The 18242-nt window shown below is 36.1% G+C and overlaps 1 protein-coding gene across 5 annotated transcripts in view; it reads right to left on the bottom strand.

The window, feature by feature from the left end:
• The window catches only part of KIAA0825 (KIAA0825 ortholog), a 553950-nt gene that overhangs the window by 367234 nt on the left and 168474 nt on the right, over positions 1-18242 (bottom strand). For all 5 annotated transcript variants that reach the window (XM_043974041.1, XM_043974059.1, XM_043974031.1 and 2 more), the window contains 4 exons: positions 16700-16794; positions 12192-12419; positions 10069-10334; positions 7691-7841 (listed from right to left, as the gene is read on the bottom strand). In XM_043974041.1, coding sequence (XP_043829976.1) covers positions 7691-7841; positions 10069-10334; positions 12192-12419; positions 16700-16794 — 740 coding nt within the window. The remainder of the gene's footprint in view (positions 1-7690; positions 7842-10068; positions 10335-12191; positions 12420-16699; positions 16795-18242) is intronic.

Below are 18242 nucleotides of genomic sequence, written 5' to 3' on the forward strand. Positions count from 1 at the left end.
CTGCCAAGACCGGAAAAAGACCCAATGCCTCCATTCTTATGTCCAGCTACCAGCTGCATGATGGTCCTTCACCTGGCTCTCCCTTACTACTCCTCACTACTAATGCTTTTAGAAATATGTCATGTGGGGCAAAGGTAGAATTGATGTGGTTGCTAAAACTATCTGGGAAGGGCCACTGAAGAAGAGAAAGAATGATTCAGAAGACACAGGCTCTTTCTAAAGCTTTTCATCTGCTTTTCCTTTTCTTTAATGGTCTTGTGCTAACAATTGTCCAAAAGTAAATGAAGCATAATAATAAAGACAATAATAACTGATATTTACATAGCACTTAAAAGTTTCAAGAGGTATTTTACATACATTATCTCATTTTTTCACCTAAATTTCCACTGGAATTAAGATGTTGAAGTTACTGATTGTGCTCAATAGACATCACCTAGTATCTTCAACATTAGGTCTTATGACAATTAACAAAAGCAGAAATCAGAATTTCTAATCTGGAGAAAAGCGTAAAGTACAAAAAAACTAATCAAGGTTTATGTAGCTGGGGAATTTGTTTTAATCTTCTATTGAGATAGTATAAATGTTACATACAGACCTGAAATCAACTTCAAGGAATTTCAAATAATGTAGTCCATGTATAATCAATAGAATTTAGAGGAGAAAACATATAATGAAATCATGATGATGAATAATTTTAATTGGTCATAAGTTTTCCTGCACTGGGAATCATTAGGGTTTAATTTCAGATAAATTTGGGATTTCAAGACATAGACCAAATGAAAGAAGGAAAATCATGATTGATGGAATAATCTTACATCAAACTCATAATAATTCATGAAAAAGGGAAAAGGAATAAGAAAAACAGAAAATACTTAGTAAATCATGTTTTCCAAAATAATATTTCGATACTTCGACTGATCTGTCACATCATGGCTGTTGTCCTCCCTCTAATGATGAAAATTACAAACTATACATACACATTCCTCCCATTCTGTGTGATTTCTGTTCATGGCCACCCATAAATCAACCACATAGAGCTGACCCAATTTGCTAGGGTCATGTTCCAATTCTCTTGATATTGTGTGGATACCAGAGAAACAAAATAGACTTTAAGGCCAGTCCAACTTTTCTGGTTACCTATCAATCTATTAACATCTGTCATACATCTTTCATCTAAGTTGGTTGGTAATATGTTGCTCTCTATTCCCAACAACCATAAACCACTCTGCTGTCCCTTGAGTTACCTTCAACTTTAATTCTTCAGAAACTGTCATAGGACCATAGAATTATTGATCTCAGAAACCAATTATTCCAATTTTCATTTTATACATGAGAAAATTAAGGGCAGGGAAGCTTACCCAGTGTCACAAATGTTATAAATATCAGAGGTGGGAATTGAGTTCCTCTCAATCTAGAGCCCACTTGTTCTTTCCACTGTATCCTAATGCTTCCCAAAACATCAACATAGAAGCATACTTAGATGGGTCTCTGATCTCACATGCCTGCCTATCCTATATGTTTTTTGTCTATGTACTAAGAAGTTTCTACAAAGGAACTCCACTCCCCATTCTGAGGTTTCCCTTGTTTTCTCTTGATACTACAAAGACACCAAATAGGCTGAACAACTATGATTACTCACTCTTGCCATGGGACTAGCCTGTATTATTTTCCAATAAAATATTTCTTGATAACAACCTTTAAATACAACTCGTCTCCATCACTCCTTATTCATTTTGTGTTATAGGCTGCTAGAAACATCTACATTTGACTTCTGAATGAGAATTTTAATTTTTGGAGACTATAGTATTCCATGACTTTCAACAATATCAGTTGAATATTAGCATTAAAAATGAGTCTTCATCTCAGGGAGAAATTTGGAATGATTCAAGGAGTTCAGTAATTTGTAGATAATCTATCCTCCTCACCCTCCCCAATTAATTATGAGTCTAACTTACTGTCTAGTAGCAATTTGTAATATATATATATATATATATGTGCATATGTATACATATATACACATATATATTATATTGACAGGGAAAGAGAAAGACACAAATACACACACATGCATATACATATTCTCTATACTTGTCCATATAACTGTGTATCATAGATTAGGCAATAAACACTCTTCATCCACTTTGAGTGGTTATGGAGGTTATTATCTATAAGGAATTCTTCTTCAACTTGGACTGTGTGCTGAATCTTCTCCATAGTAATGGCACACATGACTGCTGAGTATACTTCCCATTTAATGACCAGAAGGTCATTTAAGCAAGTCATTGTGTTATATCTCTTGGGAAATCTTGCCTAATTTTTATATATGCATGAAGTATTATAACGGGAAGATGTATAGGCCTAGACCACCTAAAAGGGTGTCATTCATGTGGGAGATGCCATTTCAGGTTGTCTAAAAGGTTTATCATGTGCTAAATCACCATTAAAGATACATGATGATCATACATTCTTGTTGGAAGAGTACCTTTAAGGCAACATTTTGCTCTCTTAAATCAAAAACATTTTCATTTAAAAAGGATTTAGTAAGCAAGTACAATGTGCTAGGCATTGAACTAGGTACCAGAGATACAGAAAAAACAAACAAACAAAACCTATCCCTTCCTTCAGGGAGCTGACTAGCTGGGAGGGAGATGTACAGATATAGACAAAATACGAACTCCTCTGTATGGCATTTAAATCTATTCACAGTCTGGCCCTAGTCTACTTTTCTAGACTTATTTATACATTACCCTACTCCATGTGCTCTACAATCTATCCATACTAGTTTTATTGCTTGTCTTCCTACATAATATTGCATCTGCCATATCTATGCCTTTGAATTAGGTTTCTCCTTAACCTGGAGTACATTCTCTCCTAACCTACACCTCTTGGAATTATTTGTTTCTTTCAAGACTAAGCTCAAGTACCACCTCAGCATGAGAGCCTTCCTAGTCCACCCAGTTGCTAGTGCTTTATCCTGCAAGAGTACCTCACATCTGTATTGCATATGATTTGTATATACTTGCATATATTCATGTTATCTTTCTTACTAGACCTCTTTGAAGGCAGAGATTGCTTCATTTTTGTCTTTGTGTCTGTGACACCTAGCACAATGCCTGACATGAACAGGTGTTCAATAAAAGCTTGTTGATGGATTTATTGATAACTCATACCTGACCTATTAAAATAAACTACTGGAGCAAAAAAAAGTATAGATTAAGAAACAGATATTGACAAAGACTATTACCACTTCCTAAGGAAGTTTAGCTGCTGCAAATTAATTGCCTTAATAAAAAGATTTTTGAAAACCTAGAAAACACCTCAGTCAGTAAACACTTGCTTCCCTTGCCAAACCAAAAGATAAAATAGGTGAAGGCGACAGTGTAATATCTTATAGACAAGTATAGTTGAAAATTATAAATGGTAGCCTCCCACAAAGCAGCAACAAAATTTGGAAAGAAAAACAAATTTAGAGGAAGCTTTATGACAGAGATTACTAGGAAAAATCATCCTGAGGATTTTTATGGTTGAAATGGAAGAAGGTCACCTGTAGTAATATTTGCATTACTCTCATTCATCAGTGACAATAAAGAATCTTTAACATGATGGGTTTCCAGGGGGCAGCTAGGTGGCAAAGTGGATAGAGCACCGGCCCTGGAGTCAGGAGTACCTGGGTTCAAATCTGGCCTCAGACACTTGACACTTACTAGCTGTGTGACCCTGGGCAAGTCACTTAACTCCAATTGCCTCACTAAAAAAAATATATAAAAAAAATAACATGATGGGTTCCCTATGTGTTACAATAGAAAGTAGAAGTATCAGTACAGAAAATAAAGATGGGAAAGACAAGTTAGACAAATATTTATGAGCTCAAGGTACCACAATTTTGAGGGGAATGAAGGACTGATTCTTGAAGTACCTGAAAGCGGGGAGGATATATAAGACTTACAAAAAATCTTGGACCTAATTATTGCCTCTAAAATCTATACAAGATAAAATTAATAGGAGAGACAATTTTGGTGCAGCTGATAGTGAGCTGGCCTCAGTGTCAAGAAGACTTGAGTTCAAGTAAGAAACATCACTGTTATTAGAACCAGGCAACAAATGGTTCGAATATGCACACACATTGTGGTGTAAAAAATACAGGGAAATAGGTCGGAACTGGGGGAGAAGGGCTCTAAAAGGGGAGGTATAGTTGAAGAGAGAATAATCATAAGCAAGTTAAACCAACCATTCTGGAAAGAAAATTGAGCTACCATGTTGTTTCCAAGTAAATATCCAGCAAGAAGCCCAATATTTGAACATCATGTCCCCCAATTAAATCAAACAAACAAAAAAAAGAAATAAGCAGAATCCATTCAGAAAATGGAATATAGCCCACTTGTTTGAGTTCTGTCAACATGCTCAGACATAGAACAAAGAGAGTCATGGATGTCGCTAGATGGGATAGACTTCTTCCCAGAATTTCCTAAGTTCCCAGGGGATTTTGGATTTGACATTATGGCTACCCAAACTACCCAAAGGGCCATTGGCCTTGACTTTGAGGTGGGAGGATTTGAGGGTAGGAAAGATAGAGTATAAGTCAAGTGAGTGAGATGCAAAGAAGCAAACAAGGAAGGGAAAGGAGGTGTCATAGCAAATGGATGGAAGGTAGGGAAGCACTTTAAGAAGTCCTAAGCTAGGGCAATGAGAATGATAGAAATACAAACTCTACCTGGGGCAAACCCTACATTGTTCCTCTCAGTCCCAGGGCTATAAATAAAAAGGACCATCTTTCTCCCTTTCCTCTTTATCAGTGTATGACTGTGGCTGGTTTGTTTGTTTGTTTGGTTTTTAGTGAGGCAATTGGGGTTAGGTGACTTGCCCAGGGTCACACAGCTAGTAAGTGTTAAGTGTCTGAGGCCGGATTTGAACTCAGGTCCTCCTGAATCCAGGGCCGGTGTTCTATCCACTGCGCCACCTAGCTGCCCCTTGTGGCTGTTTTTAATATTGCCATTTCTGTAAATGTTATTTCTTTAAGTTATTTCTCAGTAGAATTATTTTAGTTAGCTAAGATTAGTTTAGTTAGTAGGATTATTAATTAGCAGTGAGACTGGGAACAGACAGAGGCCAAACCTGGAAGAGAAACAATACTGAAGTTCTAAAAGCCCAGTTAAGATTTCTCAACATAAACTGACTGAAGTTGTGAACTCTATATTTTAATTGAGAGCACAGAGCAGTAGAGGGAGATAGAGAATAATACTTGAGGTCAGATTCCTTCTGAGACATAAACTGATAAGAAGTCCCAGGCTACAAGCAAAGTGTGGATCATCTGACTTTCAAGCTACTAGTAGTTGCCATTTTGGGCCCACCATCTTAAAGGAAAGCTCCACTACTCTGGGAAGAGCAAGTTGAAATAAAATCATGCCTTTAAAAAAGGAGGAGGAGAAGGAGGGAGGAAGTAGGAGGTTTTCCTCTCCTTTCAGTACTCTGAGAGTTCAGGAGGCCTTGATCAGGAGCACCTCTTGCTGCCTCTTAAAAAGTATAGAAGAGGGGGCAGCTAGGTGGCGCAGTGGATAAAGCACGGCCCTGAATTCAGGAGTACCTGAGTTCAAATCCAGCCTCAGACACTTGACACTTACTAGCTGTGTGACCCTGGACAAGTCACTTAACCCTCATTGTCCCACAAAAATAAGAATTTTTTTTAAGTATGGAAGAGGGGCAGCTAGGTGGTACAGTGGATAAAGCACCAGTCCTGGGTTCGGGAGGGCCTGAATTCAAATCCAACATCGGACACTTGACACTAGCTGTGTGACCCTGGGCAAGTCACTTAACCCTCACTGCCCTGCATCTGTAAGGTACCCTTTATCAGCAGCTGAAAGCGAATGCCAAAAAGTGATACAAGGAGTCAGAGCAAAGGAAAAAAAAATAAACCTTTTTACCTTAATCAAAACTTTATTACTAAGGCTTGAGAAGCAAATAATTTAAGGGAGAGAGAAGCCCTGAAGAAGGATAATGTGGAAAAGTTCTGGTTAGTTACATGATTACATGAAGTCCAACACAAGGGAAACCCAAATTCCTACTGAAATATTTTTGGTACAAGAAGACATCGCTTCAATGACCAATAGTAAAAGCTGAAAATAGGTACAGGCCATTGGATTTGTTGAATGCAACCAAATAAGGTTTACCTCTGAATAAAGTCTACAGAGCAGCTAGCAGACAAGAGTGGAATCAACAGGCTCTCCATGGCAGACATCTACATGAAGTCAGCCAACAAAATATGGACAAAGGGCCTCAAAAATGGCTGTGTCATACAGATTTGTTTATGGAAATGGGGGCATTTAAGGTGGCAATTCAGGCTCAGGTCATCACCACCAGAATTTATAGAAAAGTTATCCTTCAGGAGCCTGGTCTTGATGATCAACGTAGCCTATGTATGGTAATGACAGAAACTCAACACATCACTACAGGCTGTAATATGAGACTAATAACAATTTTAGGGCAGTGTCTTGTCTCAGGACTGTTCCTAGCCAAATATGAGAAAAAGGGATAACGAGAACAATTTATATCATTCCTAACAACGACAACAATAGTAGCTAATGTTTATGTAGACTTTTAAGGTTTGAAAAACACTTTAGAAGCATGATCTCATATGATCCTCATGATAGTTTTGGGGGGCAGGTGCTTTATTAATCTGCATTTTAGGTGTGAGGAAATTGGGGCCAAGAGAGGTTGTGTGGCTTGTCCAGGGTCACACAGTTAGAATTAAGTTTAAGGGCAGCTAGGTGGCGCAGTGGATAGAACACCGGCCCTGGAGTCAGGAGTACCTGAGTTCAAATCCGGCCTCAGACACTTAACACTTACTAGCTGTGTGACCTTGGGCAAGTCACTTAACCCCAATTGCCTCACTAAAAAAAAAAAAAAGAATTAAGTTTAAGGCAGGATTCGAAGTCAGGCCTTCCTGATTCTCCAGTATCACATGGCCTCTCAATTATGATCAGTACTAAGGTACTGCACCCAGAATTAAACAGAAGGGAGGTAGATTTGGGGAAACTACTTCATGCTCCTAAGGTAATTGTAACCTTCTTAAAAACAAAGATCTATTAAAACATTTTTATAGTAATACTCTATGGCAACATGTCATGGAATACCAGTCTCCAAAAATAAAGGTTAAGGTCACCTGAAGGGCAACAGAAAGTACATGGTGGCTGAGAGTACACTGTAATAAATTACCAATGAATAATCAGACAAGAAAAACCAAGTGGATAAAAAATACCTATTGTCTAGACTCTATTATAAAGTTAGATGGACAATCCATACATTAGTTCATGGATCCTGGACAGACATTTAACAGATGGAGGAAAGTAACAAGAAAAAAAAAATCAAGCAGAAAACATGAATGTTGCATTTGTCCTGGCATTATCATCTTTTTTTCTGTGTTCAATTATTTTCCCTCTTGGTATATAGTTTTGCAGTATTCTAACTCAAATTAAGATATTTTTATTTTTAAGCAGAAGGAGAGTACTTATGTTTAATTATTCCATAATTTTAAGAACTATGTTTTTCTAAGTATAAATCCAATATTTAAAAAATATTATTCTAACAGTCCTTGTGTTCATGTAATACCAATATTATGTTTTTAATTAGTCAGATAGCAGGTAGGCAGTCAAACATATTTGTGTAAAAATGAGGAACAGTAAACTTAACTTCACACCTCATAAAAAGCTTTGTAGTCATCCCAGTGGTGACTCTCTGCATCCTGTAAAATGCTTGTAGCACAAACTCTGATGCAGTAGTCCGTAACTTGAAACTGGAGAGTGCTGATGAGTTCCTGATATCGCTGGACAGGCACTAGGAATAGGGGTCTGTTCAGAGGGAATGATCAAAGAGACAGAGATTTAAGGCCTGTGCAGTAGGAGTTTTCAATCTCCAGAACTACAAATGGTTCTGATTATTAGATATCAATCATTCATTTCCTCCCAGTGCTGGAGTCTAAACCTATGTTCACTTAAAAAAAAAAAAAGCTGGTTTTTGTTTTGCCAGTTCTTTGAAAATTGTACATCTGATATTTTACAAATATGCTCTTTAGCTTTAGACAAATTTCACTGTCAATAGGTCATTCATAAATAAAATTATTCACTGTAAGCCTCTTTCAAAGATCAGTACATCATCTAGGCAACTGATAAAGAATTTCATAATTGGAAATGACCAACTGTCTAATCCAACTCTTTCACTATAATATCCCTGACCAATGCTCACTCAGCCTCCCCTTGAAAACCTCCAGTGATGTGAGACTCACTCCTTACTAAGATAACTCACCCCACTTTTGAATAACTCTAATTATTAGAAAATTTTTCCTGACCTCAAAATTAAATTTGCTTCTTTGCAACTAGCACCCACTGCTCCTGTTTCTTTCCTCCAAGGCCTAACAGAAAAAGTCTAATCCTTCTTCTATCTTACCACCCTTTGAATATTCGAAACGGCTATCCTATCCCTGAGTATTTTCTTCTGCAGGTTAAAATTCCCAGTTCCTTGAACTTATCCTTTTATGAAATGGACACAAGATCCTCTACAATTCTAATGATCCTTCCTTTGCACACTCTACATTATTACTACAGAACCACATGTATTTTTCAGAAGTAACTTTTACAAAAGTATCCTATGTCCTTCTACCACATACTTTTAAACTTTATATTTTTAATTATGTACACAGTATCTTGACATTTTAAAATCTTGGAAAATCTTGGAAATTAAATAGGGAAAAATGTGATTTCTGACACTTTAAAAAAAGTAAATTCAACTATGAATCATTATATCTAAAAGTTTAAAGAAATAAAATTAACATGAAAATCTGTTTTAGTAATTATTTTGTTTCCTTTTCTGCTATTTCTTTGTACATCATTTCCTTTTATAGTAAGAAGAAGCTTCATACTTCTAGTGTGTACTTGGGTGAATAACAGAGCTGTAAGTAGAGGACCCATGAGTGACACCGCACTGAAATGGAAGGGAGCTGGTAGCATTTGTACTACTCCAACACGTAGAAATAAGTGAACCTAGTATGCAGTTAGTAAAAATAATAAAGTTAAGATAGGAAGCTTCCTCCTACTATTTGTCTTAAAAAGTTGAATTGAGGGTACCTTTCAAGCTCTTTATCTTTTGTGGTGTTCACCCCAGGCACCAAAAATTGCTAATTATAGCTCTGGTGACTAGAATGTGGTTTTTTTTTCTACAAAGAGTATAAGTAGCCATTGATTTATGGGTGCCTTGGATGTTAAAATTACCAACCAGGAATAACAAGTTGCCTGAGTATCTCCCTTTTCCTTCTCACTGCCGCTACTTGGGATTTTCCTTCCAGTTTCTTCCTGAGACTACCCTGGGACCCTATTCTCATCCTTACCTCTCTCATTAAAGCCAAGGTCAGTCTGGGCAGAAGTTGTAATGTCAAGGTTAGTGGTGGTAAGAGGGAAATAGAGAGATAGTGGATGAGAAATATTTGCCTGGATGTTCTATCCTCTCTGTCCTACCACCATCCCCAACACCCCACACAACCAAAGTTGACTTCTTAAATTTACAAACTGACTTTTAGAAAAATTACCCACATAAATAATATTTTTATTCTCCTCCTAACACAGAAAAATTAATATTAGATTCTTAAAATATCATAGATAATACTATTATTATATTAAATTGTCATTCTAGTGTATGTCCACATTGAGCACTGAACAGATTCAAATTAACTTTCTACATAAATTTGAATCACTAAGTTGGCAAAAAAAATTACAGGTATAATCCATTCCCTTATGCAAAATTCCTTCTTCAAATTCTATGTATTTCTTTCTTTAGTAGACCTTCATTAAAAAGAGTTGTCATGTCTGTATTTTAAAAATGTGTAGGGCCTTAAAGGACAACTTCTAAAATGTATGTATATTGTTTCATGTATTACAAAGCTTTTCTTTGGATATTTAAAAAAATAGATGAAAAACGGCATTGTGATTACTAAATAATTCTCAGATGTTATCATGAAACTTTAATTTTCTGGATATCAAGAGATGAAATAAAATCTTTACACTATTAACTTTAAATGATACTTACTTCTTACTTGTTTCTTTCATCAAATCATCATAGTGTATAAAATGCTGAAAGACAAATATTGCTGTAGCGAGAAGAGTATATAAATTTTGCAAGGGTATTTTGGAAGGGACTTCTTTGCTCCTCTCTTCCAACCTTGCCAGGACAGCTGTTGCTACTTTGCAACAGGCCTCCACAAAGTTTGCTCTAATTTCCTGAAATGAACCATCCCTGCATGCGAGGGCTAAGGGAAGCATCATGTCAAGTTCTTCCGTGATGTCAGAACAAAACTAGGAGAGAAATAAATGTAGCGTTGAGTTATTTGTGTTCTGTCAACACTGGGTAACTTATGTATATTATGGCCAAATTCTTTAATAATGAATTTGGCATAGAAAACAAAGATATTGACTCAGTTTTACAGTGATTTACTCCTCAGGAAGAAGAAACAAAACCTCTGTTTCAAAGGGTGAAATGCCAAACAATACTTCTCTGTAAGTTAACCCTTCCTCACTATTTTCCCCAGAAAGAAGAGGGGAAAAAAAGGGGCCATAGTACCCCAGACTTGATCCATAAAACTCCTAAAAATGGGTGCATCCACAATACTTATAATAAAAAAAGAGCCGAAGAATGGGAGAGGAAATTGTCCCAGGCATGAAATGACAAACAACTAAACCAGCTTTGAAACATTGACAAAGAGAAACTTCTAGGGCAGAGAGGAATAACTGGGAGAAAAGTCTCTTTCAGGACCAGGGCCCACTCCAGAGTCCACTCCACTGCCCCATTAGTAATATATAAACTGTAAGGAAGGACTTAAATTACTCGATGAGGCAGCCATGCTAAGAACCAGTTCAAAAACAAATTTGCAGCCAGTGACAATGTTGAGCACTGGAAAAGCAAGCCAGAGAGGAAGTGGAACCCCAGGTCCTGAATTCCTTCAACTGATTAAACACTGCCTCCTATGGGCTATGTGTAAAGAACACAGAACTGGAAAACTAACTAGAAGCAGTTAGCGGCAAGCATTTAAATTGTGATTTTCCTGAATAAACATAAAAGGAGGAAGGCCAAAAGGAAACAAACAAGCAGGACAGATTTGAGAGTTACATATTGAATTTATTTTTTATGTTATGTAAGATATGTTATTATATTTATATTTATTATAGCTATACTAGGAGCACTTAGGTAGTGCAATGGGTATAATGCTTGGTCTACCGTCAGGAAGACCTGAGTTCAAATCTAGCCTCAGACATTTACTAGCTTATATGACCCTGGGCAAGTCACTTAACCCTCATTGCCCCGCAAAACAAACAAACAAACAACAAAAATAACAACAACAACCACCTCTTGTAAATATTAAAGATTGAGACACATGATGTAATGATATTCATAGGAGTGAGAGATAAAGATTTAATGATTAACCAAGTCAGCAACAAAGACTCAAAAAAACGTGTTCCTACAAAGGAGTACCTATTCTGACTTTGCTTACTTCATATGGAACCAGCCACATTTCTAACATATGTGTGCAGAAACCCGCAGAAACTCCCTATTATGAATAAAGGAAAAGCAAGCCTCTCCCTAAGAAGGTAGGGACAGAGCTGAAAAGTCCTCCCAGTGTCAGGCATTTACAGATAGAAAATAGTTTTTGTGGAACATATGAAGGTCTTACTCCCAAATTCCCCATTACCTATTCTATAAAACTTTGTGAAATTATAATCATTGTATTAGATTTTATTTTCTCTTTCCTTACATAATGCATAGTAATTGCCAATCAAAGGCAACATAAGACCAAAGGATAAGTGGTTTTTAAAAAAAAATCAATAAAGTCTTTTTCCTCAGTAAAGATACGTGAAAACCTTTGAATAATCAAGTTGTGACCCTAGCCAAATTGTGAAACAGGCTATAACATCATTAGGCAAAATGAACTGGAGGAAGAACAAATGTTTCAAATACAGAAAAAGCAGAATTTGAAAAATGAAAAAAATAAATTAGAAACATTTTAAAGACACAGCCAATTTTTCAATGCCAGTTATTATCATAAATTTCCCATGAAAAATATATTGAAATATTCATAATAAAGATTTCAAAGTTGGGAGAGCATAAAATCCTATTCCCACTGTTTCACAGATAATTTTAAATCACTTGATACTTGCCTTTGCAATTTTCTTTGGTTGGTCTTCCTCAGGAGTTGCTTTGCACAGTTCCCAAACTGATGGAATATTTACAAGACTCATAGTATAGTTTACAGCTGAAGATTTTTCATTCTGTTCATGATGGAGAATTTTAGTGGCAAGATCTTCCATTGCTATTGTTATACATCGTACCACCGAAAGAGACACCTCTTTAAATGCACTTCTCCAGCCAAAATCTAGTAAAGTATACTGGGGGGAAAAATTATATAACATAAACTTAACTCCACAATGAATATTTTATTGTTATAGATTTAAAATTATGGTTTCTATTATAGAATTTGGATATATTCTTTATTTACACTATGAAAACTATTCTTGTAATACTGAAAATATTACTTTGTGAATATCAAAATGTAACAGACAAAAACATATGCATTCTTAACCAATATTAATATACTGACATTTCATTTTAAGTTGCCCGTAGATTTAATCAAAAGTGGGTTTTTTTTCAAAATTTAATTTGTTCAATGTAGTCTAATAAACCAACTCTATGAGGGCCAAAAGCTGCACTGATTTATCACCTAACATAACCTGTAAATTCAATATATTTAATAAAATCTAAATTAAGTTTTAGAGTTATTTTTATAGTTTACTGTTAACAGATATTGTGATATGTTACTATTAAATATTAAATCATTTATTTCCTTTGCATTATTGTAATTTTTAAAAAATACCATTAAAAACATAAATTACTCGGAGAAAGCAAATTATCTCACCTTCCTTAGTCTTATTCAGAATTTTCTTAAATTTATCTACCTCCCATGGTCATAGGCAGAATTATTTTTAATTCTACTAAAATAAGACATAAAATAAATTCCATTGCTTTTTTTGTCTATGCAGTAGGCTTAAAATATTTTTCCCTATTTTATAACATCTGAGAGTTGTCAAATAGCTAGAAGTATAATGTAGCTTCAGGTGGTAAAAAAAAGGGCTGGATTGAGTCAGGAGATCTGGGTTTGAGATCTGGCCGTGCCACTAAATAGCTATATGACCCTGAGCCATTTACTTAGTCTTCTTGGGACTTAGTTTCCTCATTAGTAATAAAACAAAGGAGCTAGAATAATGATGTCCCTTTCAGTTCATTACTTCTATAATTTGGTTGGTTTTCTTATATGCTGTATCATTCAGTCAACAACAGTTACTGCATTAATAGGACAGCATACAAATCACTGTATTAAATATTTGGGGCAACACTTTATAAATAATTTTGACATCAGTTTTTTAAAACTTTGTGTTCCAACTTCTCTTCCTCCCATCCTTCCCACCCCCATCCCCAAGAACTCAAGCAATTAAATATAAGTTATACATGAGTAGTCATGGAAAATATCTCCACATTAGCTAGGTTGTGAGAGAAAACAGATAAAAACAAAACTTCAGATTAAGGAACTATCAAAAAAATTATGCTTCGGGGCAGCTAGGTGGCGCAGTGGATAAAGCACCGGTCCTGGAGTCAGGAGTACCTGAGTTCAAATCTGGCCTCAGACACTTAACACTTACTAGCTGTGTGACCCTGGGCAAGTCACTTAACCCCAATTGCCTTACCAAAAAACAAAAACAAAAACAACCAAAAAAATTATGCTTCAATCTGTTTTCAGATACCATCAGTTCTTTCTCTGTAGATGAATTGCAGTTTTCATAAGTCCTTCAGAGTTATTTTGGATCACTGCATTGCTGAAAATAACCACGTGCTTCCCAGCAGATCATTTTACACTATTGCTGTTATTTTGCATATAGTACATTTCACTCTGTTTCAGTTCATGTAGGTCTTTCCAGGTTTTTCTGATAGTATCCTGTTCATCATAACTTTTATGTAGTTTGAAGCACTAGACCAAAGGGCATTGCCTGCAGAGGCAGGATAGTTGTTAAGGCTAGGATGAAATGGCAGGGCAGGTGGTCAGACCTTTAGGGGCTCTATCTCTCAGGAAGGATTAGGGTTAGTGACTGATCGCATTGGGAGAAAGGGCACTAGGAGCTGGAGGGATCAAGAAAGGTTTCTTGTAGAGGCAAAGGTGAGGAGGGAGTATATTCCAGGCATTAGGGATGGCACAGAGATGGGTGAGTACAAAGTCTCTGTGTATGAGGAATAAAGAGGTTAATCTTGCCAGGAAACTTGTTTGGGATCAAGTCATAGAAGGGCTTTAAAAACTAAACATATATGGGTGTGTGTGTATGTGTGTATGTATGTATATACATATGTATGTATGGGTATTGATATATAAATATATATACACACACATAATTTCAGGGACAATTGAGAGCTACTAGAATTTACTGAGTAGGTGAATGATATTTTCAAATATATAAGCTTAATAGAAATATATAGAACAGTCTGGAGTGGGGAAAGGTGAAGCAGAGAAACCAATTAAAGAAATAATCTAGGTGAGAAGAGATGATGGCTTTAACTAAGGTGGAAGGAAGAAGGGGTTGAATGAAAGAGATATTGCAGAGATAGAAATGATAAGACTTGGTAACTAGTTTTATTATGTGGAAGGAGAGGGAGGAGTTAAGCATATCATCAAGGTTATAAAAGTGGGGAACTGGGATCATGGCAGTGCCTTTGACTGAAATAGGGAAGTTTTGAAGAGGGATGAGTTACAGAATGGAGCAAAAACTTATTAAATTTTGGACATGTTGAGTTTGAGATGTCTCTGGTACATTCAGTTTGAAATGTCCAGTAGGTAGTTAATGATATGGGACTGAGACTCAAATGAGATACTCAGGCTAGATCTATAATTTGGGAGACATCAGCAGAGAAATTATTGTTTAATTCATAGGAATTAATATCAAATAATAGAGAAGGGAAGGGAGTGGAAGGGAAGAGAAGAGAAAAAAGAAGAGAAGAGAAGAAAAGAGAAGAGAAGAGAAAAGAAGAGAAGTAGACCTAGGATAGAGCCTTGAGGAACACCCACAGATATGGATGATGGGTAAACATTGGAGACTGAGGAGAGATTCAACAAGGAGGAAGAGAACCAAGATAGGAGAGAGTAACCATGAGGAGCATGGTTACCAATGTCAAATGCACCAGATCAGTCTAGAAGCATGGAAACAGAGAAAAGACCCATTAGATCTTGCCATGATGAGATCATTAATAATTTTGATGAGAGGAGTTTCAAGATGAGGTAAGAAGTCAGATTATAAAGGACTGATAAATTAGTAATGGGACTTCCATTCAAGATGGCTACTTATAAGAGAGGCCGACTGCTCAGCTTTCACGTCCCTTGTCCAGCAAAACACTTACGTTTCTGCTAGACTTAATGATGATTAAGATATCCAATGAGAAAATACAGAAACTTCTTCCTCTTCTTCCTCCCCAGAACTCACAAAAATTCAGCCAGAAGCCCACGCCAGCCCTAAAATAATATTGGCCCTCCAACTGGATAAAAATAGGATACATTTTTTCTTTAGCCTCTGTGTTCAGAAGCAGCAAGAGTAGAGAGAGCTCTGCTAAGAAAGTCCCTAGGTGGTTAAAAAAAGGGGCAGGATCCTGGTAGTAGGCAGCAATCAGTATAGAGCTGCGATGCTCAGAGTGGGACAGTATAGGTCCAAATTCAAGCTAGATGAAAATATAGATTCGGCAGTCATCTGCACAGGATCCCAAAGGAGGTCACCAAGAAAGAACAGAAAGAAAAAAGCAGACAACTTATGGAAAAGTGCTATGGCATACCCCAATTCAAAGGATGGGGCATGGCAGATGATCCTTCAACAAAAAATGAGAAAGAATTGTTAGAGAAGTAAAAGGAGAACCAGGAGGGAGCAAGATCACAAAAGCCAAGACAGGTCAACAATGCCAAATGCTGCAGAAAGGTTAAGAAGGAAGAGGGCTAGGGCCACTGAATTTATCCATACAGAGATCACTAGTGATCTTAGAGAAAGAAGTATGGTGGGGTCAGAAGACATGAAGAGAAGAGAGTGGGACAGGAGATGGGGGGATTTGAAGTGGAGCATGACACTGTTAAAACAGATTGTCCTGACTTTAATTATTCTCTTGCCGTTATTTGCCTATAGCAGGTAAGAGTTCATTTCAAACTATTCTTTATCCCCTCTTTCTTTTTGTACCTCCCATTTCATTCTTTCCTTTTTTCTTTTTTCAAATTAGCTAAGGCCCAGATAAAGCTTAAATTCTTATCATGACAAATCTTATTGTTCTTCTAATGTAGAACTTCTAACCAAAACCACACACAATCCTAACTCTGACCCCAATATTCTTTCATCTGGGGCAAAATGGGCAAGGAGAAAAGTGTCTACCCTGGGCTGAAATATATGTGTGATTTAAGTACATGCTCCACCCCCCTTGGGAATGGTTCTTATATTTTAATCAAAGACTTAGTAGGTTAACTTTTAAACTGGAATTGATTTTTCCAAGCAAGTTATAAAATTCAGACAATTGGGATTTAGGAGGAAATATCCTGAACCTATTTTTGACATTATGTAGGAAAACCTCAAATAACCAGGAGTTGTTTCAAACTTACCTCTTTTACCTGCAATAATTTCTCAGGTAGTATGCTAGTTTCATTTGCTCTAGCTTCCTGTATTAAAAGTTCTCCACTAGATTTCTTCCAAACTCCTACAAAATATTAAAAATAAGGATCCAAGTTAAAATTAACTTTGTTGAAAATATAAAGTCCACAACACTTTCTGATATACAATATCATTTATAAAAACCCAACAAAATATAGTGGAATATTACTGTTATGATAATATGAAACTCAAGTTACACATAATGCTTTTCATACAATATGATAGAATCCACATTCCATTGTATTCATATTTTATATTTGATGCATAAAGTATAGCTCCTTTTTCATTAATTCTGTAATATATTGTTTCAAAGTTACTTGCTTCTAAAAAGAATAAATGAGTTAAGGGTAACTGAGTAAAATTAATTTCAGTTTTTATAAAATAAATTAAATAAACCAGAAAGTATTACATTTAACATTTGAGAATGATTTCCACCATTTTAATATTACACCTTTAACTATCACAAGTACATTTTAAAAATGAAAGTACTCTAAAAGGTAATGATTTCTTTCTATATAATACATAAATTCTCTATCCTTTGTTTTAGATGGCCAAATTTTGAAAATTTCACCTGCTCAACGTTCAGCTTAATGTAACACACTTGTAGCCATATTGTATCTAACCCAAGATGGAATTAAAAATCAAATATTTATAGCTAGTTCCTCAAAAATTTTAATCAACAAACATTTATTAAATACTTGCTACATGCCAGTCATTGTGTTAGTGTCATACAAAAAAGTGAAATAAGCCCTGCCTTCAAGGATCTTACATTCTAACAGGGTGTACATCATTATTACATTCTAGCAATTGAGTATTACTATACAGCCATAAGATTTGAAAAAAATATATAGTTGTCCTAGGTTTGTCATTTTGCTCCACACACAGTAAGTGTTTTGTCCACCTGAAGTAATGTGCATCTAGGTACATTTATTTAAATTCATCTAATCTTGCTAATTTCAACATGAGTAAGGAGTAAGTTTTTTAAAGCTTCTGTGGTTGGTGAGCAATTGATAGAGTATTAGAAAAAGAAAACTGTCCTGAACTTTGTTGTACTTCCTTTACGTTTTTTTTTTTTTTTAGTGAGGCAATTGGGGTTAAGTGACTTGCCCAGGGTCACACAGCTAGTAAGTGTGTGTTAAGTGTCTGAGGCCAGATTTGAACTCAGGTACTCCTGACTCCAGGGCTGGTGCTCTATCCACTGCGCCACCTAGCTGCCCCTTCCTTTACTTTTTTAATTCAAATCCTGTATGAGAAAAAAAAGGATGACTTTTAAACATAAGACTAGAAATAATGAAACCAAGTTCATTTTCTTCATGGTGAAAAGCTCCAACCTACTTTCCATCTTGTCTCATACAATTCCCATACTTCACATACCCAATATTCCAGCTAAACAAGACTACAATCTCTCCCTTTGTCACCCTGAACCCTCTAGTCTCCATGACTTTGCTCATGGCAACCCATTCACTACCCACCCATGTAACTATTGAAGTTTCC

Source organism: Dromiciops gliroides, chromosome 1 (assembly GCF_019393635.1).
Source record: "Dromiciops gliroides isolate mDroGli1 chromosome 1, mDroGli1.pri, whole genome shotgun sequence".
In the NCBI taxonomy this organism is placed as follows: Eukaryota; Metazoa; Chordata; class Mammalia; order Microbiotheria; family Microbiotheriidae; genus Dromiciops; species Dromiciops gliroides.